The sequence below is a fragment of the Acinonyx jubatus genome, chromosome A2 (genome assembly GCF_027475565.1).
Source record: "Acinonyx jubatus isolate Ajub_Pintada_27869175 chromosome A2, VMU_Ajub_asm_v1.0, whole genome shotgun sequence".
Lineage (NCBI taxonomy): Eukaryota > Metazoa > Chordata > Mammalia > Carnivora > Felidae > Acinonyx > Acinonyx jubatus.
In genome coordinates this window covers 111,944,445-111,963,403 of record NC_069383.1, presented here as the reverse complement: position 1 = coordinate 111,963,403, position 18,959 = coordinate 111,944,445, and the positions used below count along the sequence as shown (strand labels likewise).

General features: G+C 47.7%; 1 protein-coding gene across 2 annotated transcripts in view; it reads right to left on the bottom strand.

The window, feature by feature from the left end:
- FGD5 (FYVE, RhoGEF and PH domain containing 5) overlaps positions 1 to 18,959 on the bottom strand; it is a 120,977-nt gene that overhangs the window by 40,823 nt on the left and 61,195 nt on the right. For both annotated transcript variants that reach the window (XM_027042718.2, XM_027042717.2), the window contains exons 4-5: positions 10,521 to 10,579; positions 10,378 to 10,408 (exon numbers count right to left, since the gene is read on the bottom strand). In XM_027042718.2, coding sequence (XP_026898519.1) covers positions 10,378 to 10,408; positions 10,521 to 10,579 — 90 coding nt within the window. The remainder of the gene's footprint in view (positions 1 to 10,377; positions 10,409 to 10,520; positions 10,580 to 18,959) is intronic.

The window sequence follows — 18,959 nt, the reverse complement described above, 5'->3', positions numbered from 1 at the left end:
TGAGGAAAGACAAGCAAGCACTGCTTTTCTCCACTGCTTTCATGTCTCCTCCAAGCCCTTTAATTAAAGCTAAACTCCAGGGCCTGGAGTTCATGGTCCTTCATGATCCAGAGCTGATCCAGCCTACCTTTGCAGCAGACTGCTCATTTCTGTATACCCCTGCTTCTCCAAGATAAGCCTGCTTCACAATCGTCTGTGGGACTTATTGAAAACCCAGATCGCTGGGCTCACCTCCAGAGTTTCCATCCAGTAGGCTGTGAATGGGGCTGGGTAATTTTCATTTCTCCCATGTTCCCAGGTGCTGCTGGGCCTTGGGACCACACTTGGAGCACTACTGCTTTATAGGAGTCCTCTTTCCAGCTGCTGTGTCTTTGTTCTGTGCTCCTGACATCTGGTCCATGTCTTGCTCATCTTTTAAAGCTGCTTCAAACCCTACCTCCATCAGGAAGGCCTCCTGGGTCAGTCTAGTGGCCTTTCAAGTATCCTACAGCCTCTGGAACTCTGGGGTTACAACCTGAAGGGAGCCACCTTGGTCTCAGAACGTCTCTGAAGTCTCATGTTTTAGCTTAAGAATTAAGGTGTATTTAACATTATTCTCCAAAATATATCCATGTGTGATTTAATTTACTTAATACATATCTAGGGGCAGCTAGGTGGCTCAGTCAGTTAAGCTCCAACTTCAGCTCAGGTCATGATCTCACAGTTCACGGGTTTGAGTCCCCATCGGGCTCTCTGCTGTCGGCACAGCGCCTGCTTCAGATTCTCTGACCCCCTCTGTCTCTGCCTCTCCCCTGCTTGTGTTCTTTAAATAGACATTAAAAATTTTTTTTAATTAAAAAAATATATGTATCTAAAGCAAAGCAGGAGTGCTTAGAAAATGTGCTCTCTTTATGCTGTGGCCTCAAGTGCTCCTGGACACCTACTGCATACCTCAGAGAGGAATGTATGCATCCCAGCCTGAAAAACAATGGCTTTACAGAATTTTGCATTGTCAGGCTATTTACTTACTCTGTATGTTTCTGTCATCTTCCCTCCAATTATGCAGGGAGCAGACTGTGTCTCATTCACTTTCACCCTTAGATTGACCCAGCTTTGTTCATAACTGTGCTGAGTGGATGTTTTTAAACCATATTTTCTAAAGCTCCTGGGGATCTGTGCACAGCCAGGATTGGGGAACAGTGTTCCAGAGGATGCTTCTCTCGAGGGGGCAGGGAATCACAGAGAACTCATGCCGAGTGGATTTTACAGGATCATGTACCTGTGGGTCTCAAATGTTACTGTCCATCAGCATCACCTGGAAGTTTTGTTAAAATGCAGATGCCCAGACCCTACCCCTAGAGTTTCTGATTTAGCAGTTGTGGGCTGGGGCCCAAGAATATGCATTTCCTATAAGTTCTCAGGTGCCGCTGGTTCAGGGACCACATTCTGAGAACCACTGAAATAGATGACTATTTCTCACACTGTGCTCCATGGAGACCCAGGGATTAGAGAGGTGGAGGCAGAGCCCAAACTTTGGCCCCTCCCACCTTTGAAACAAAGCACCTCTGCTTTTAGCTACTCTTCATACTGAGGGTCTGAGTGAAATTCCACTTGAAGAGAGTTTTCGTGGCTAAAAATGTCTGAGTCCCACCAGCCATCTCAGGGTGAGGGATTAAGGAGGAAGGGACTTTCCAGGGTCACACAGCAAGTTTCTTCCTGAACTGAATGAAAATATACAGGGAAGAGCCACGCACCTGGGATAGGAACCACTTTACTGAGAACTCTCCAACAGCTACTACATTCATACTTCCCAATAAGGACAGCTTACCCCTTCTCCAACAGTTCAGGTAGAAAGAAAAGTACATTTTCTCACATTGAACCAAAATTTGTCTCTCTCTGAGTCCACCAAAGATCAATAAGTTCACTTTGTCCTGGAAGAGAGCCCAGCAAAGACTTAGAAACAGGGCCCTCCCCACTGAATTAAAACTTACTTTTTACTGTCATCTACGGACTGGAGCTACAAAAGTTAAAGTAAGACACTGTATGTTAACTAAAATTTAAATATAAAAAAAAAAATGAATGCAAAATGCTATGGTGGGTGGGATCCAGAACACAAAAAAGACTTCAGTAAAAATGAAGGGTATCTGAATAAATTATGGAATTTAGTTAATACAAATAAATAAATAAAAGTAAGAGACAGACACAAAATCTTCCTATCTCCACACAACTTCCCCAGCATGAGGCTACCTGGGAGCTTGGTCTGGGTTAACCTGTGGGTGCCCTAGCATCATGCCCTCCCACCCAACCCACCAGACCACCCTTCCCCTCCTCCCCCTCCTTCAGGGCATCTGCTCTACTCAGGGCTCCCAAGTTCCTATGCCTCCCTTTTGAAAGGCCTTGGGGCATGGCATTCAGGCTCTCCCTCAAGACCAGCTCTTCAAGCCCCTTCCTGTACACCACACACCCCCAAGCCCTCCACCCTGTGGACTCATTCCTGCTGCTCCTATCCCCTGGAAAGCCTGTCCGTCAATGCCAGCTCAACATCCTCTCTTCTAGGAAGCCTTCCCTTATTTCATTCCTCCTGTGTACACTCATTCTCCCCTCCTTAGGTTCCCTGCCACCTAAATGCACTGTTCCACTTCTGTTTGTTTCCTCCCCTTCTCAGGGCTCTGGGGTCAGATGGTCCTGGTCCTACTTCTTACTGGCTGTGTGACCTTGGGTAATTGGACTCATTCAACCATGTGAGAAATATTTACTGAGCACAGACTATGTGCAATTAAATGACATAATGTATGTAAATTGTCAACCACACAATAGGAGGTCAACAAATGCTCACTGCCACTCCTGCCACCCCCCCTCAGCATCAGCTACACTGGACATTGGCTGTAATGAGAAGCCAGAGCTGGTTGGGTGAGGAAAGAGGGGACCTGGGTGGGGAGTAAACTGATAGCACCCAGCTTACATAAACTCATAAATTTGCTAGTGAGTCCCTCTAGATTCTGTACTTGCCCCAGTCATGTCAGCACCATGGCCACAGTTGAGTTAAACATGTATGCTGTGATAAGGGAGGGCTTCTGAGTAAGTGGCCTTTTCCTCCGAGAAGTCTGAGAAATCTGGCTTGTCCCGGACACTCCTGATGCGCTTCCAGGTGGCTACCACCATTGAGCAAGGCGGGTGTGGGAGGTGATGAGTGGGCTGGATGCAGGGAGGATCTGAGAAGCCTTTCTGCCCTATGGCCCCCTAATACTCCTCCCTAAGTCCCCTGACCCTTTCACAAAAGCCCGCTAGGCCCCTGAGAGCCCTCTCCCCACTCTACACACTCACTTCCTTGGGGAAATCCGGGTCACTGCTGGGGCTTCGGTTGACATCTCCACACTTGATCACTTCTGGTAGACATCCTGTGCCCAGCCCATCACTGGGATGTCCTTCACCCGCCCCTCATGGTTCACAAAACTCACACTAAACTCCTCATCACCCCCATGCCTAGCCTGACCCCCTCCAGCACTTGCTGCTATGGTGAGTCAGCAAGCCAGAAATCTGCTACCTCTCCTGTACCCCACAGCCACTCACCAAGCATGCTGTCCTCCAATCTGCCTGCAGCTCTCCAGTCCAGTGTCACCTCCTGCTGGAATCACTCAATGGCCTCCCCACAGAACTCTAGGGGATCGAACCCAAAGCCCCACTTCTGTGTTGCTCTGCCCCTCACCTATCACCACTCTCTCACACACATGCTCCAGCCACCTGGAATTTCTTTAAGTTTCCAAACACTCCAATCTCTAACTGGCCTCTGGATCTTTGTACATGTGGATCCCCTTGCCGGGTACAAGCCTTCCTCACCTGGCTAACTGATCCCCATCCTGTAGGTCTCAGCTTAGACACACTTCCTCTGGGAGTTCTTCTCCCACACCTAGAAGCCTGGGACATATTCCTTGTCTGAACCTCTCAGGCTCAGTATGCCCCTACCATTGTACTAATATTGCCCCTTTCTGCGCCTGTCTCCTTCCTAGACTGTCGTGTCAGTCCCTGAAGCGCAGGGACCCCGTACCCAGCACATAAGAGGTGCTCAGGAAATATTTCCGATGGAAGAAGTGGTAGGACTGCTATAAGGGCTGACCCCGCCATCACTCATTCATCAGATATTTACTGAGCCCTGATGGTGTACTGGGTCTCACAAGCCATTGGGAATGGGACCGGTCAAGCTCTCTGCCCTCCCGGAGCTCTGAGTTTAGTGAGGGAGAGACACAGTAAACAAGCCTCTAAAACAGCCCCAAAATAAATGAAGCAAAGTGGATGGAATGAAAAGGGAGGGAAAGATAAGTCAACAGTCAGTAACCCCACTCTCAGTAAGGGACAGAAGGATGAGACAGAAAGCCAGCAAGGATGGAGGAGATTCAAAGCACTGTCGATCAGCCTGACCTAAGTGACATCTATAGGATACCCACCAGCTAGAGCAGAAAACACATTCTTTTCAAGCACACACGGAACATTCTCCAGGATATACTATACACCAGGCCACAAAACAAATCTCCATAAATTTAAAACCACACAATGTACATTCTCCAACCACGACAGCATTAAAAGCGAGCAGCGGGAGGAAATTTGGGAAATTCACAAATAGTTGGAAATAGAACAACTTAATTTTAAATAACTCATGGGTCAAAGAAGAAATCACAAAGGGAATTAGAAAGTATTTGGAACTGCATGAAAATGAAAATACAACATAAGTAAACAAATACATGAATTAGATGATTTTTAGATATGAAACATTCTGTAAAGAAAATAAAATGAAGTATGAGCTAGCTGATAAAAAAGAGGAGCTACAGCTGTGGTTCCTGAACTTCCCTTGGCATCCACACCCTTGCCATGGCCTCATCATGGGGAGAGAAGATCCCTGCCCCTTGTCTTTAGTCCAGGCCACGCACTTGCTCTGGCCAATGGGTCATGGGCAGAAGTGATCATGCACCAGTTGTAAGGCTGAATCTCAGAAGCCCTCTGGTGTTTCTTTCTTTTTTTCCTTAAAGTTTACTTATTTATTTTGAGAGAGAGGGTGGGGCAGGGAGAAGGGGAGAAAGAGAGAAGCCCAAGCAGGCCGCATGATGTCAGTACAGAAGCCAGGCGGGGCTCAGTCCCACAAATTGTAAGATCATGACCTGAGCTGACATCAAGAGTTGGATGCTTAACTGACTGAGCCACCCAGGCGCCCCTCCTCTGGTATTTCTGCTTGCTCCCTGCAATCACCACAGGGAGAGCCTTCCCTGGGTGCCTGCTGTCTCTTCAGCCTGGGTCCCAGAATGAATACACAAGAAGCACAGCCACTGAAGTGAACCCAGCTTTGACCGATTCAGGTGACCCAACTTCCCTTGCAACTAATAGTGCCCAGTGAGACAGAGGCAAAAGTGGACAAGTAAACTTTTCAGAAAAAAAAATTTTTTTCAAGGGGCTGGGAACATGACCTTTTAATTTTCCCCTTTTGTCCTTCTTGCCTGGGACATGGATGTGATGGTGAGAACTGCATCAACCATCCTCTGTTCATGAAGAACCTTGGAAATGGATGCGGCAGAAAGATAAATGAAACCTTGGTCCCTGGTACTTTGTGGAGCTGCCAAACTTAACCTCAATCTCTTACTTCTGAACTTATTTCACATGAGAGAATCACCTTTACATTAATTAAGCTATCATAACTGGGTTTTCATTACTAGCAGCTGAAGACAATTTTTAACCAAAAGAGAATTATTAGGAAAGGCTTCTGTAGTAGATTGTATTTTTCCCAAGTGGCCCATAACAATATCTCCTATCTCACAGGATCATTGCACAATGTGAGCTGGATATTTCTCCCATTGATGGTGGAAACCGTACCTCCTCCCCTTGAACTTGGGTAGACCTTTGTGACTGTCTCCACTAACAGTATGGTGGAAGTGGTGCTACGTGACTTAAGGCTAGATCATAAAAATGCCAGGCACTTCCTCCTGGCTCTCTCTTGGGACACTCACTCTTGGAATGCAGCCACCATGCTGTGAGGAAGCCCAAAACTTGCCCAGGCAGACGGATCACATGGAGAGGCCACAAGTAAGTGTTCTGGCCAACAGCCCAAATGAGGTCCCGGATAAGAGCCAGCACTAACCACCAGTTGTGAATGATGACTCTTAGGGTGATTCTAACCCCTGGCCATCAAGTTGCCCTTTGTCTTGAAGTTCTCTCCAGATATCGGGGAGTAGAGACACACTCTCCCCACTTTGCCCTGTCCAAACTGCTGGCCCAGGGAATCTGCAAGCATAATAACATGGTTGTTCTATGCCACTAAGTTTTGGGCACCACTTCTTTGAGTATTGATACTTGAGCTGACACCAGAATGAGAAGGAGAAACTGACATGAGAAGATCGGGGGTAGGACATTGTGGTGGTGGGAAAAGCAAGAGGAAAAGTGATGCAAAGGAAATGCATCTGTAGTATCTGAAGAGCAGCAAGAAGGCCACAGCGTCTGGAGTGAACAACAACGTCTGGAGTGAACAACAACGTAAGTGGTAGGAGGCAGTGCCACAGAGGTGGGCGGGGATCAGAGACCCCTAAGGGTCTCTTAGGGGATGGAGCTTCTCCAAGGGAATCAGTCATAGGGAGCATCTCCTAGGCATGGTGATAACTTCCAGGGTTACCTCTCCCAGTAGGAAGAATGGCTTCTGAAAAGGCCTTCAATGCCTTAACCCAAAGGAAGAACCCATGGTAGGAATCTTCAGCTTTTGGTGGGGAGGGGTTTTTTTTTTTTTTTTAGAGGAGGAAATAGAGGATTGAAGGTGTTAGGGGATATAACTGTTCAACGTCTAAAGCGAATCACTATGTATAAGAAAAAGCATAAACCCCATAGCCTGGCATTTTAGGTACCTGGTTTCCAGACCAATCACTTGACCCCCAATCCCACCTCCAACCTGCCTTTAGAAATTTATCCATGTTCTAACCATGTGTGATGATGCACCATTCTCCAGATATATCATGCACCTTTAGGCCTAGGAGCATTTCCGTGCTGACCACTTGCCTTATGTACCCTCCTCCATCAACATCCTGGCCTGGTGGGCTCCTTCAAATTCCATCTTAGGGGCACCTCTTCTGACAATCTTCTTAGATATCCCAAGGGGGAATAAGTCTCTCCCCCATCCCCCTGCAGATTTTGCACAAAACTGTAATTGTGCAAATTATACTTAGCAGAGTAGCATAACTGACTGTTTACCTGTTACTCTTCCCCATTCCACCCTTTCCCCGCCCCCCCACAAAAAAGGGATACCTATTCAAGGGCAGGTTCTGGGCCTTATTTATCTTTGGGGCTCCAAGGCCCATCCTAGTGCCTATAGCACTGTAAAAATCCTGTGATGTCCCATCCAAAAGGAATAAGCTGGATGGATGGATGGTTAGATGGTTGGATGGAAGGGTGGATGGCAGGATAGGTGGGTGGGTGGATGGATGGATGGTTAGATGAATGGGTTAATGGGTTGATGGGTGGATGGATGGATGAGGAGTTTGACAAATGATTGGATGGGAGGATGGGTGGATGGTTGGAAGGATAGGTGGACCTCTGAACAGTGGATAAACTGAGGGGGGATATCAATGAGTGCATAAATGTGCCATAAGGGGCATACATAGATTAAAGGACAGATGAGTGGGTGAAAAGCTGGCTACATGAGCGGGTGAGAGTTTGATTATACAGATAGATGGGCAGGGGGATGAATGTATTTATGACTGGGTTCCTGGAGGGATGGAAGGGAGTATTTAAACCAGAAGTCAGCAAGCCTTTTCTGTAAAGGGCCACATAATAAATATTTTAGGCTTTGTGGGGCACATACAGTCCTGGCCATGTATTTTTCTTTACCTTTTTTGCCCCCAAACTGTACATTTGACAAGAGTCTAGTATCAAGAATATATGGAAAACTCTTACATCTTTTTTTTGAAGTACAGTTGATGCATCTTCATTGCCTTTTTTCACAAACATTTATTTTTTTAAGTTTATTTATTTATTTTAAGAGAGAGAGGGAGGGAGGGAGAGAGAGAGAGAGAGAGAGAGAGAGAGAGAGAGAGAGAGAGAGAGAATCTTAAGCAGGCTCTTGACATAGGGCTCGAACTCACAAATTGGGAGATTGTGACCTGAACTGAAACCAAGAGTCAGACACTTAACCAACTGAGCCACCCAGGCACCCTTTTTGCAAACATTTAAAACCTATAAAATCCATTCTTAGTTAATAGGCTACAAAAAAACAGGATCTTGGTCATTACGACTCAGGTTTGGGTGACGAGAATTTTTAGTTAGCTCTATCTACCATTTGACAAGCTCAGGGTTGAATCCCAAACACAGAAGGCCAGAGGACACCCCCTCCACCCCCCACTGCCCCAAAAGAGCATAATGGAGCCAGAGACTTTTCTAGCTGGGGAGGTTCAGAATGCACGCTCAGCCCTTCCCCTCACTGCACAGCCTTGGGATTTCAATAGCATCGAACTGTAAGGAGGAATTCTGAGAGAGAACCTGCCAATCTTAGCAATTAGAGATGGATCCAGAGTGGGGAGTGGTGGACAATGTCTCGAAGTTTACGGGCCTCCCTGAGGCTCATGTACCCGGCTAGGACTTGTAGTCACATTGGGGCTTTTCTGCCACTGCCATCCCCACAAGCACTGACATCATCAGTATAGCTCCGGATCACAATTTCCCGCAACTAGCTTTTGAGTTGTGACTTTTATGGGCTCATTTTTTTTTCTTTCTCTCTCCTCAGGATATTATTATGGATTACCAGAGGTTTCAGCATCTTTCCAACTGGCAGGAAGCAGTGCAAACACAGATGGAAGTTTCCCAGTTAAAACCCTCTTAACAAAGTCATAAAACAAAAAGCCCAGCCTTTCTGTCATGCTGCCAGCTCAGAAGCAAGTGAGAGAGAAGAAAACAGGAGAGTGAGTCTTCCTGCCCTTCCTAAGGAGATCTTTTAGGTATAAGAGGGTGGTACATTATGTACCTGAGGACTTTTGGGTTTTATAATGCACACAAAGCTCTCATCCTGAAGAGCAAAAATGAGGGGCTGGGTGCACAGACCAGAGTAGTGCTCTGTCCTGCTTCCAGGAACCTGGGTGCCCTGCTCACATGGCAATAGGACACTAGGGTGATGCCACTGACAGGGGCCTCAGCTGGCTTCAGCAGGAGGCCTGGCTTGGTGCTGGGTGCTCTGCTACAACCAGAGTGGTCTTTGCCACAAAGAACTCCAAAGGCAGTCAGAAATGTGGGATTAACACATGATAGTGCACTAGAAATACAGGGACCTGGGTGTTTATCCTGGCTCAGTCACTCTCTCTGGGCTTCCATATCACCAGGAACAAAATATCAAGTGGACATTCCCAGTTCTGATGTTCTTGGATAGACATGGTGAACAATACAAAACAGCGTGGAATCAGATGCTGAACTACTAGGGGACTGGATATGGCTTAGAGACCTCAGGGAGCAGGTGCCCCGATGTTCACTCACTTCCCATGTCTCTGCTGTACCTTCTTCCCTCAACCCTCCTTATGACTCAGCCCAGAAGTCACATCCTCAGGGAAGCCTGCCTAGATTCCCCCAGGTTGTCAGTTCTTCCCCCATGCTCCAGATGATTATTCATTTACTAATCTGTCTCCTTCACTGGCCAGAGAGCTCCTGGGGAAAGGCCTGAAGGATCTTTCTATTCACCAGCTCTTGTCACACAGCAAGTGTTCAAAAAATATTTGTTGAACTGAAATGAACTGACTGCACAGGGAGACCTTCCAGGCAGTCTTGTGGGTTGTAAAGGGTGGCAGTGCCTGATACCCAGGCAGTCCCCAAGTCTGGCCTCCTTTCTTCTGAAAGTCCAGATGATTTCCTCACCACTGGCTCAAGGGTTATTGCCCCAGGGCTGGGATGACTGAGAAAGCCTCTCTACACCCCAGCTGCTCTGTCATTGTGCAAGCAATCACCTTCTCCATATGGACCTAAACATATGCATGCACCCACACACGCACACGTAGGCACACACATGCATACATGCACACACATACATGCACACGTGTACACACACACCCACACATGCATACTCACATGCACACACAGCAATGATCCAGAACTACATCTGTCCTCCTTCTGCCGTCCTCAATAAGAGGGCTGAGGAAACTGCAAACACCCTTCCAGAACTCTCAGCACATCCCCCATACACCCCCTTCTGGTCAGAGAGGCATACTCATGGAAAGCATGCTGCTATTCACCCCCCGAAGCACAGATGTCCACAAAAAGCCTTGGTGAACATTTGTCTGCTGCCAAGCCTCTGTTCATCGAAATCACCTCTGTCTCCTCACTGCTTTTCTGCCTCTTATATCATAGCCTTGTAAAAGAGCAATTAGTTTTGGACAATTAAAATGATTAACTCACCAGATGTAAGTGCTGAAGCATCTCCACGTATCTGCAGAGGGAAAGAGGGTTGAGTTTGCATTAATTCCCATCCTGTTTAAGCCAGGGAGGGGTGATGTTCTGTTAACAAGCTCAAGGCCACAGGCAGCTGCTTGGGGACTCACGCTTTCTCTGAAGACAGCAGTTCCTGTGCGATGACATGGGCTCTGGACTGTCCTTCTACCTGCAAGAGAGAACAGAGTGATCAGGAGGGACAGCACCAATTCAGATGGGGGAAGGGAGACCCCAAGCACTGGGTTTACAGAAGGACCTCCAAGCTGCCGGAGACAAATTCCACATACTTCTCAGCCCATTCCTGCCACTTACTCTCTGTGAGATCTTACTGTACCTCAGTTTCCTCATCTGTAAATGTGGATATTGGTAGCATCTAACTCAGGAGGCTGTTGAGCTAATAATGCCCAGCACACTGTCCAACACACAGAAAGTGCTCAGCAAGTGGCCACTATCATGACTGCATGACCTGGGCCTCTACCCATAGGCCCAGTAACCTTGAACAACCTGTGGTTCTCTGCGCATAGGGAGCTCTCTTACGTCTTGCTTTTGCACATGCTGTCCCCTTCCCCTTCTCTGCCTGGCTAATTCCCAGTTATACTTTAAGACTCAGCCATGGTATCTATCACCTCCTCCAAGGAGTCTTTTTTGAACCCCTTCGTGAACCAGCTGGGTTTGGTATCCTTTCTGAACATCCTCCTCTCAGGACACCAATTATGTCTCTCCTAGAGGGAAGGAACCATAATGGTTCACTATCACCCCTGCATGACCGGTACCTCACATACAGCAGACTAGCTTTTGTTGACTGAAAGACAAATGAGTAAATGAATGGATGAATGAATGTCCATTCCGCTTTGGAAGCACCAACTCTCCCAGCTGACCTCAGGAGATGAGCCATTTAAACCATCTGAGGCCCAACTTCTGCACCTGTAAGATTTCGGAATAAGTGAGATTATGTCTATGAACAGGAAGGATGGGCGGGGACTGAGGCAGATGCCTGGGCCTTCTGCCACAAGCAGGCCCCTCCTCTGTGGCCCCAAACCTGCCAGATATCAGACACAGCTGCTGGCTGGGATCCAGAAGAGCAAAGACTCTGTGGCTCAGCCTGACAGAACAGATGGCAGACGCCAGGAATGTGCAGGCAAGGCTGAGGTCAGAGTGGCCCACAGTGGAGCAGAGGGCACTTGGATGGGACACCTGGCTTTTGGTTCCAGGTCTATCACTGCCTCCTGGGGCCGCTAAATGTGTGAATGTGTGATAAAGTGACCTCTAAATTCCCTTTTGTGCTGAACCTGTGTGTTACTAAACTCAAGGAGCCACTGGTCAAGCCAGTGGTCTACTCTAATGACTAGAAACTCACTACCTATTAAGAGAGCAACTACAGTGTTATGGTTAAGAACACAGACTCTGGAACTAGGCAATCTGAGTTCAAATCTTTCTGCCTTTTGCTGGTCATGCAGCCTCTCTATACCTCAATTTTCCTATCTGCAAAATGGGCACAACAGGATAAGGATGCCTAACACCTGCATACTGTGAAGATTAAATGAGTGAGTGTATATACAGAAAGATATCTGTCTATCTCTATCTATGTATCTATACACACATCTCTCATTTGGAACAGTGACTGGTGCACGGTAAAAACCACAGAAATAATGGTTATCGTCATCTTTGCGGTTTTTGTTGTTGAGGCAGAAACCAGGGACAGAACCAAGTGCTCAGGGATGGAATAAGAAAAAACAATTTACAGGGTCATGTAGGGGAGAGGTCTCAACTGCAGAATGAAGACTGAACCACTCCTCTGAGAGCGGCAGTTGAAACAGTGAAAGCAAAGGGACGCTGGGATGAACAAGCATCAAGTTCAAATCCTGGTTCCAGCATATTGTGTAATCGTATGACGGCTGGCAAACCATTTCCTCTGAGCCTCAGTTTCTTCATCTGAAATATGGTGGAGAATAATCAACCCGATCTCGTGCACTGGCCTTTTTGATGAGGCATTCCTGACTCAAGGCCGTTGTACTTGCTGCTCCTTCTGCATGCAATGCTCTTCTCCAGATCTTTTCATTCTTACTTTCCGACTTTTTCAGGTCAAAAATCACATCCTCACTGTGGCCAACCATGACCACCCGACCTAAAGATCACCCAAAGTGATTCTCTACCCCAGGGTTCCTCAGCCTTGGCACTACTGACATTTTAGGCCGGGAAGCTTTGGTTGCAAAGGCTGTCCTATGTACTGTAGGCTCATTAACAGCATCCATGGCTTCTACCCACTGGCCGACAGTAGCAGCTCCCACCCCAAGTTGTGACAACCAAAAATGTCTCTAGACATTGTCAAATGTCCTCTGGGGGGAAAATCTCACCCCTGGGTAAGAGCCACTTGTTATAACTTTTTATCTGGGTGTGTTCTTCTTTACAGCAGCCACATTACCTGATGTAACCCTTGCACAGAGGATATGTTCAATCAACATCTGAATAAATACATGAAATGAGATACAGTGCTTAGCACACAGTAGGCATTCGATAAATGAGTTCCCTTCTCCAGCTACTCCATCCCTGACAGTTTCTTGGCTAAGAAGCATAGTGTTTTTAGAGATTTCCTTCTCTCCAAGGCCACCTAAACAGGGCAGAACTTGGGCCCACAGTCAGTCTCCCTCCTGCATCTCACTGCTGTCTCTTGGCGGGCTGTCACAGCATCCATGGAGCAGGAGGGGAAACAGCGAGGCCTCCAGAGGCCTCCAGCCTCACCTGGCCTCCCGCCCTTCCCACAGGCGCCGAATTGTGACTCACTGTCTGCCTTTTGCATCTGAAGGGCTAGTGTGGGGTTCTGTGGACAAAAGCAGCTCACCCCTCCCAAGCAGGGGCTCCTGCAGAGTCCCACATGTGAAAAGTCTTTGCAAACAAAACCCTCGTAATGGAAAATATACCCTGCCAGGACAAGCCTTAATACTAAGAAACTCTGTGGTCAAGCTTCCATCAAGAGAATTAGTTTATAGACAAAGGACAGGGGTCAGAAGTCAAGCTCAGGTTCTTCCCCTATAAAATGAAGACAAGATGACCTCTAATCTTCTAGGGGCCTGTGATTCAATTTTCACTTGTTATCCAGCATGATGCTGAGAGCCCATGGTGCTGTGTCAGAAGGCCTTGGTTCAAATCCCAGGCTCCATCCCTTCCTATGCATATATCCCTGGACAACTGATTCCTCTTCTATGAGCCCCAACTGTAAAACAGTGATGATAATAATACACACTTAATAACAGAACTGCTAGCATTTATTGAACACTTAGCATGTGCTAAGTATGGCTCTAAGCTTTTTACATGTATTCTCACTGCATCCTCTCAACAACCTAGGGGGCAAGGTACAATTATTAGCACCTCCATTTTACAGATGAGGAAACTGAGGCACAAGTAAGTTCTAAGATTTGCCCTAAGTCACTGCTAGTAAGTGGCAGAGCCAAGATTCAAGATCAGGTAGTCTGGCTTCAACAACCAAGCACTTAGCAGTGTGTCTGGCACATAGTAAGCACTCTGTAAATGACATCTCTGCTCATTATAGATGGCAGGTTTTCCAAACTGGGAAACACCTATCCTTTACCTGTCCTCTAAAGGTAGTAGCAGGAGTCTAGCACTCCTGGGGGAGCCCAGGCTAGTCCTCTGAACTCAGTTCTCTCTGATTTCCAACCCTAGGAGCAGTGCCTGCCATGGTACATAGGAAAGAGAACTATGCTGGAAGTCAGGATGCCCGGACCCACATCCCAGGCAGGCTGTGTGACTCAGGACAAGACCCTCTCGGATGCCTCAGTGTCCTCATCTGGAAGATTGGGTCAGCATTCTCACCTGCAAGGGTGAGATGATGAGATGATGGATAGGAGTCATCAGGCCCACCCCAACATCTGGAGTTGTTGTCATTACCATTGTTACATTCTCGAAGCTGTCATTCCCCCAGACTTCTGGTAGGGCTGGGGTACGGGCCATTCTGCACGTCCTTCCCAACCCCTCCTGCCAGACGGGCAGACTCTGGGTGGGACGTATGGGGCCGTCCAGCTTTAGTGCCTCTGCGGATGATGGATGTGTCTTCACCAGCCCGACAAGAAGGGGGCCTGGCAGGCCATGTGCCCGAAGCTCTCCTCAGAAGCTGCTACTGGGCGTTGCCCAACCGGGCCATTTAATATAGATGTTTGTTTAACCAGGAAATGAACTCTGAGGTTGACGGCAGTGTCCAGGGACAGACTTCTGGGAACAGGGTTCCTCCCAGGAACGTGGGGGCTGGGGGCGCCAGGGCCCGCGCTATCGCGTTTCTCAGGCTGTGGGTGTTAATATCAGGCGGCCACTGGCCCCTCTGCCCAAGGCCGAAGCAGCTTATCTTCCCTGTTCCCCAGGGCCGCCCAGTCCTGCACTTCCTCCCCAGGCCCTAGGTGAACCAGCCGGTCAGTGTTGGCTATTCTGAGACCAGGTTGGGAGCGCTAGTCCTCCGTTAGGGACCCTCCTGTTTGCAGTCCCAGAAAGAGCTGGGAGTCCTAGTCCTCTGTCTCCATGCCTCAGTTTCTCCAGCTATGAAATGGTGTGGGGGGGGGGAGGGCTTAGCCTCCTTCTAGAAGAGCAGTTCCCCAAGTGTGGTCTGAGAACCTCTGGGGTTCTGTCTCCCTTTTCCGACTACTTATCTGTGAAGCTGGCCCAAACAACAGTTCTGACAGACTGAACACAGAGGCAGCAGGGCCCAGCTGTCTTCTAGGAAGCCAGACATTATGAGTATTTTCAAAAATGGAAAACTCATGTCACACTCCTCATTAAGTCTTCCTGAAAAGTTACTCTTCATAAAAAAAGCCATTTATGTTAACATGCAGTGGACTTATTATTGTCATCTAAAACAATTTTTTTTAATGTTTATTTTTGAGAGAGAGAGAGAGAGAGAGAGAGAGAGAGCAAGAGAGAGCAGGGGAGGGGCAGAGAGAGAAGGAGACACAGAATCCGAAGCAGGGTCCAGGCTCTGAGCTGTCAGCACAGAGCCTGATGTGGGGCTCAGGGCTTGGACTCACAAACTGTGAGATCATGACCTGAGCCAAAGTCAGATGCTTAACCGACTGAGCCACCCAGGCACCACTTATTATTGTCATTTTTTAAGTGAATTAAAAGATGTTTAGGGGCGCCTGGGTGGCTCAGTCGGTTGAGCATCCGACTTCGGCTCAGGTCACGATCTTGCGGTCCGTGAGTTTGAGCCCCGCGTCGGGCTCTGGGCTGATGGCTCAGAGCCTGGAGCCTACTTCCGATTCTGTGTCTCCCTTTCTCTCTGCCCCTCCCCCCGTTCATGCTCTGTCTCTGTCTCAAAAATAAATAAATGTTAAAAAAAAAAATTAAAAAAAAAAGATGTTTAAAAATTTTTCTCAGTGTTACCTTTTCATGTGGTAAATACTGACTGATAAAACCCATAGAAACAAAAACTCTTTGGGGTCCTCAATCATTTTTAAGAGGAAAGAGAGGTGGGAGACCAAAAGGTTTTGAGAACTACTGTCCTAGAGGTTGTTACAAAGCTCATATAGGATTGTAGATGGAAAAGCTCCTCATTCTCAGCGAAAAATTACGGAGGAGGGAGGCATCGTTATTACTGTGTAATAGTGATAGTAACAATTATTATTATTGTGAGAAGCAGGCCAGTGAACCTCCAGCTTTATGGCCTGGCCCTCAGGATGGCCCCAAGTAGGCCCAGAGGCCACATAGTCCTTCTCCACAATGTTCTACTTTGCAGAAGAGGAAGAAACCACCCCCAAAACTCCTGGTTTCTAACTACCTTCCCTGCTTGCAGGCCTCCTGGGCTCATACATGCTCTGCCTTTTAAAAAAATTATTTATTTATTTAAAAAAATTTAAAATGTTTATTAATTTTTGAGAGAGTGTGAGCAGGGGAGGGGCAAGAAGTGAGGGGGACAGAAGATCCAAAGCAGGCTCTGCACTGACAATAACGAGCCTGATATGGGGCTCGAACTCACAAACTGTGAGATCATGACCTGAGGTGAAGCTGGAGGCTCAACCGACTGAGCCACCCAGGTGCCCCCATACCTGTTCTGCCTTTAAACAGCTGCCTCCTTCTTTCCAAGTTTGTTTTTGCCAGTCCCTGGCCAAGCCCCATGTCCTGGGTCTTAACGCCTGACTCAGTCCTCCCCATCTGTGGGACGGCATTCCATTCTCTCTGCACCACAGCCTCTCAGCTCCTTGACTTTCTTCTCAGATAACTTTTGACCATATTTACATCCGCTTCACCTAGCCTGGGCCTTCTCCACACTCAAAACTGTCCCACCTCTGAAGTGAACTTTCTGGTCCCCATCTTGGACCGGAGTTTCTAGTGTCCCTCCACCCTCAACTGAAATTGTCTCTTAGCTGATTGGGATCTCTAGCCTTTCACCTACTCCCATCCATTCCGGGTCACGGTGGCCACCTTCTGCTGTCACGTGAAGCCTCGAGTGGCTCTCGTGGTTCCCTAGCACTTGCAGGAAAACTTGTCATCCAGAATGATGCTGAAAGCACGGGCTCTGGGGTCACAAGACCTGGGTTCACATGCCAGGCTCTGTCCCTTCATACACCTATGCCCGTGGACAAGTGATTTCTCTTCATCGTGTGAAACAGCAAAGATAATAATAATACCTACTTATTAACAGACAGCTACCGCTACTGAACATTTAGTATGTGCTAAGTATGGCTGTAAACTTTTTATGTGTATTCTCACTGAATCCTCCCAACAACCTATGAGCAAGGTACTATTATTATCACCTCCATTGTACAGAGAAGGAAACTGAGGCACAAATAAGTCCTACCCTTTGCCTGTGACTCAGCCTAGAGACCCTTTTCAGAAACCTCTCCTCTGTTCCTCCATGCCCCCAGGGAACTCAGTTTCACACCTTGTTTTTCCCTACCTCTGGGCCTTTTGGGCTCATGCAGGTCCCTGTGCCGGAACTTCTCTATAATCTCAGCAATGTCTCTAAGTCACACACTAAACCTGAGGTGGGGCCGGGCACCACGGCAGGCATCCCGCTGCTCCATATTTGCCAGCCTCCTTGGCCACACAGCCTGCTGAACGAAAAATCCACGCAGAAGGGAGCAGAGGCTGCCTTCTATGGCTGTTTCAAGCCCTGGGGAAATACTGTTGAGGGTCCCAGTGAAAGGACTTGCTGGCGTGTTCTGAGGCCACATGTGGAGAAAGGAGAGTGCTCAGAACTCGCAGGTGGCACCAGATTCCTGGAGAGTGCTGTCTCCGGAAGTTCCTCCAGGCACTACTATCTCAGACATTGTCCTTCTCCTTGGAATTCAGGTCGGAGTTTCCAGCACAGCCTTCGACGGCCACTGGGAAATTCAGACAGGAGCTTGGGGAGACATGGCTCATTTTTATCCCAGCTGTCACCTGTGCTCCCACAGGAGGCAGAGGAGGGATAAAGATGGTGAAAGAGAGGCAATACCTGCCAGGAGGAGGGCGGGGAAAAGGTGGGACCAGAGGTCTTCTGGCTCCCCCAGCACTGAGTGGCTGCCTCCAGTTCATGATGACGACTGCCTTATTCTAGTTCTTGAAGTCAGGCTGGTGTGAGTCTGGGTCTGGCCTACATGCTTTAAAAAACTTTTAATTTTGGAAGGACTCTGGTTCTGGATGCAGTCTGTAATACATTCATACAAGCAGCATGTTATCTTGGAAGGTGTTGAATGAGAGATCAGGAAACCTGATTTTTATTCCTAACTTTGCCTCTAATCTGCGGAATAACCTCCAGCAAGTGAGGGCCTCTCTAGGAGCTTTAGTTTTCCCTCCTGTAAGACAAAGCAATCTCTTGCATAACTGAGCTGCTATACCCACTGAGTTAGAACTCTCGATTCCCTCGCCCCCAGCCTCTGGCAAGCATCATTCTACTCTCTGCTTTGACTGTATCATAAATGGAACCACACAGCATTTGTCCTTCTGTGACTGGCTCACTTCACTTGGCACGATGTCCTCCAGGGTCATCTGTGCTGTATCATGTGACGGGATTTCCTTCCTTTTTAAGGCCAAATAATATTCCATTGTATGAACAGGCCTCACTTTGTTTATCCATTCATTCATCAATGGACATTAAGAGGGTTGATTTCATGTTGAGTGTTCTTACCACAATAAAAAACAAAACAAAACAAAACAAAAGTGCTATCTAAATGTCCCTGTCAGCTCTCTTACCTTCTAGACTCTAAAGAGAGTGGCCATAACTATGATTGGCAAGTTCTCATTGTCTGAAGAGGCCAGTACATGGCTCATATGAGATTTGGTCCTGTCCTAACCACCTCACTTCAGTTCAAGAAAGGACCTGCCATGACCTCAAGAAGCCAGTCAATGGCTGGATCCCATACTGTTTGTGCCTCCTATGCACCCTCCTTCTCCTTTCTACTTAATTATGTCCTACTCTCCTTTGTGAAGCACTAAGGCCTCACCTCTTCTTGGAAACCTCTTTGATTGCCCTGACTCTTAAGACCTGGGACACTTATGCTGGTTAGAGTTTAGTGCACACAGCTGAGGACACTGGGGCTGCCCCACAACTGTGCTATCTCACAGCCAGC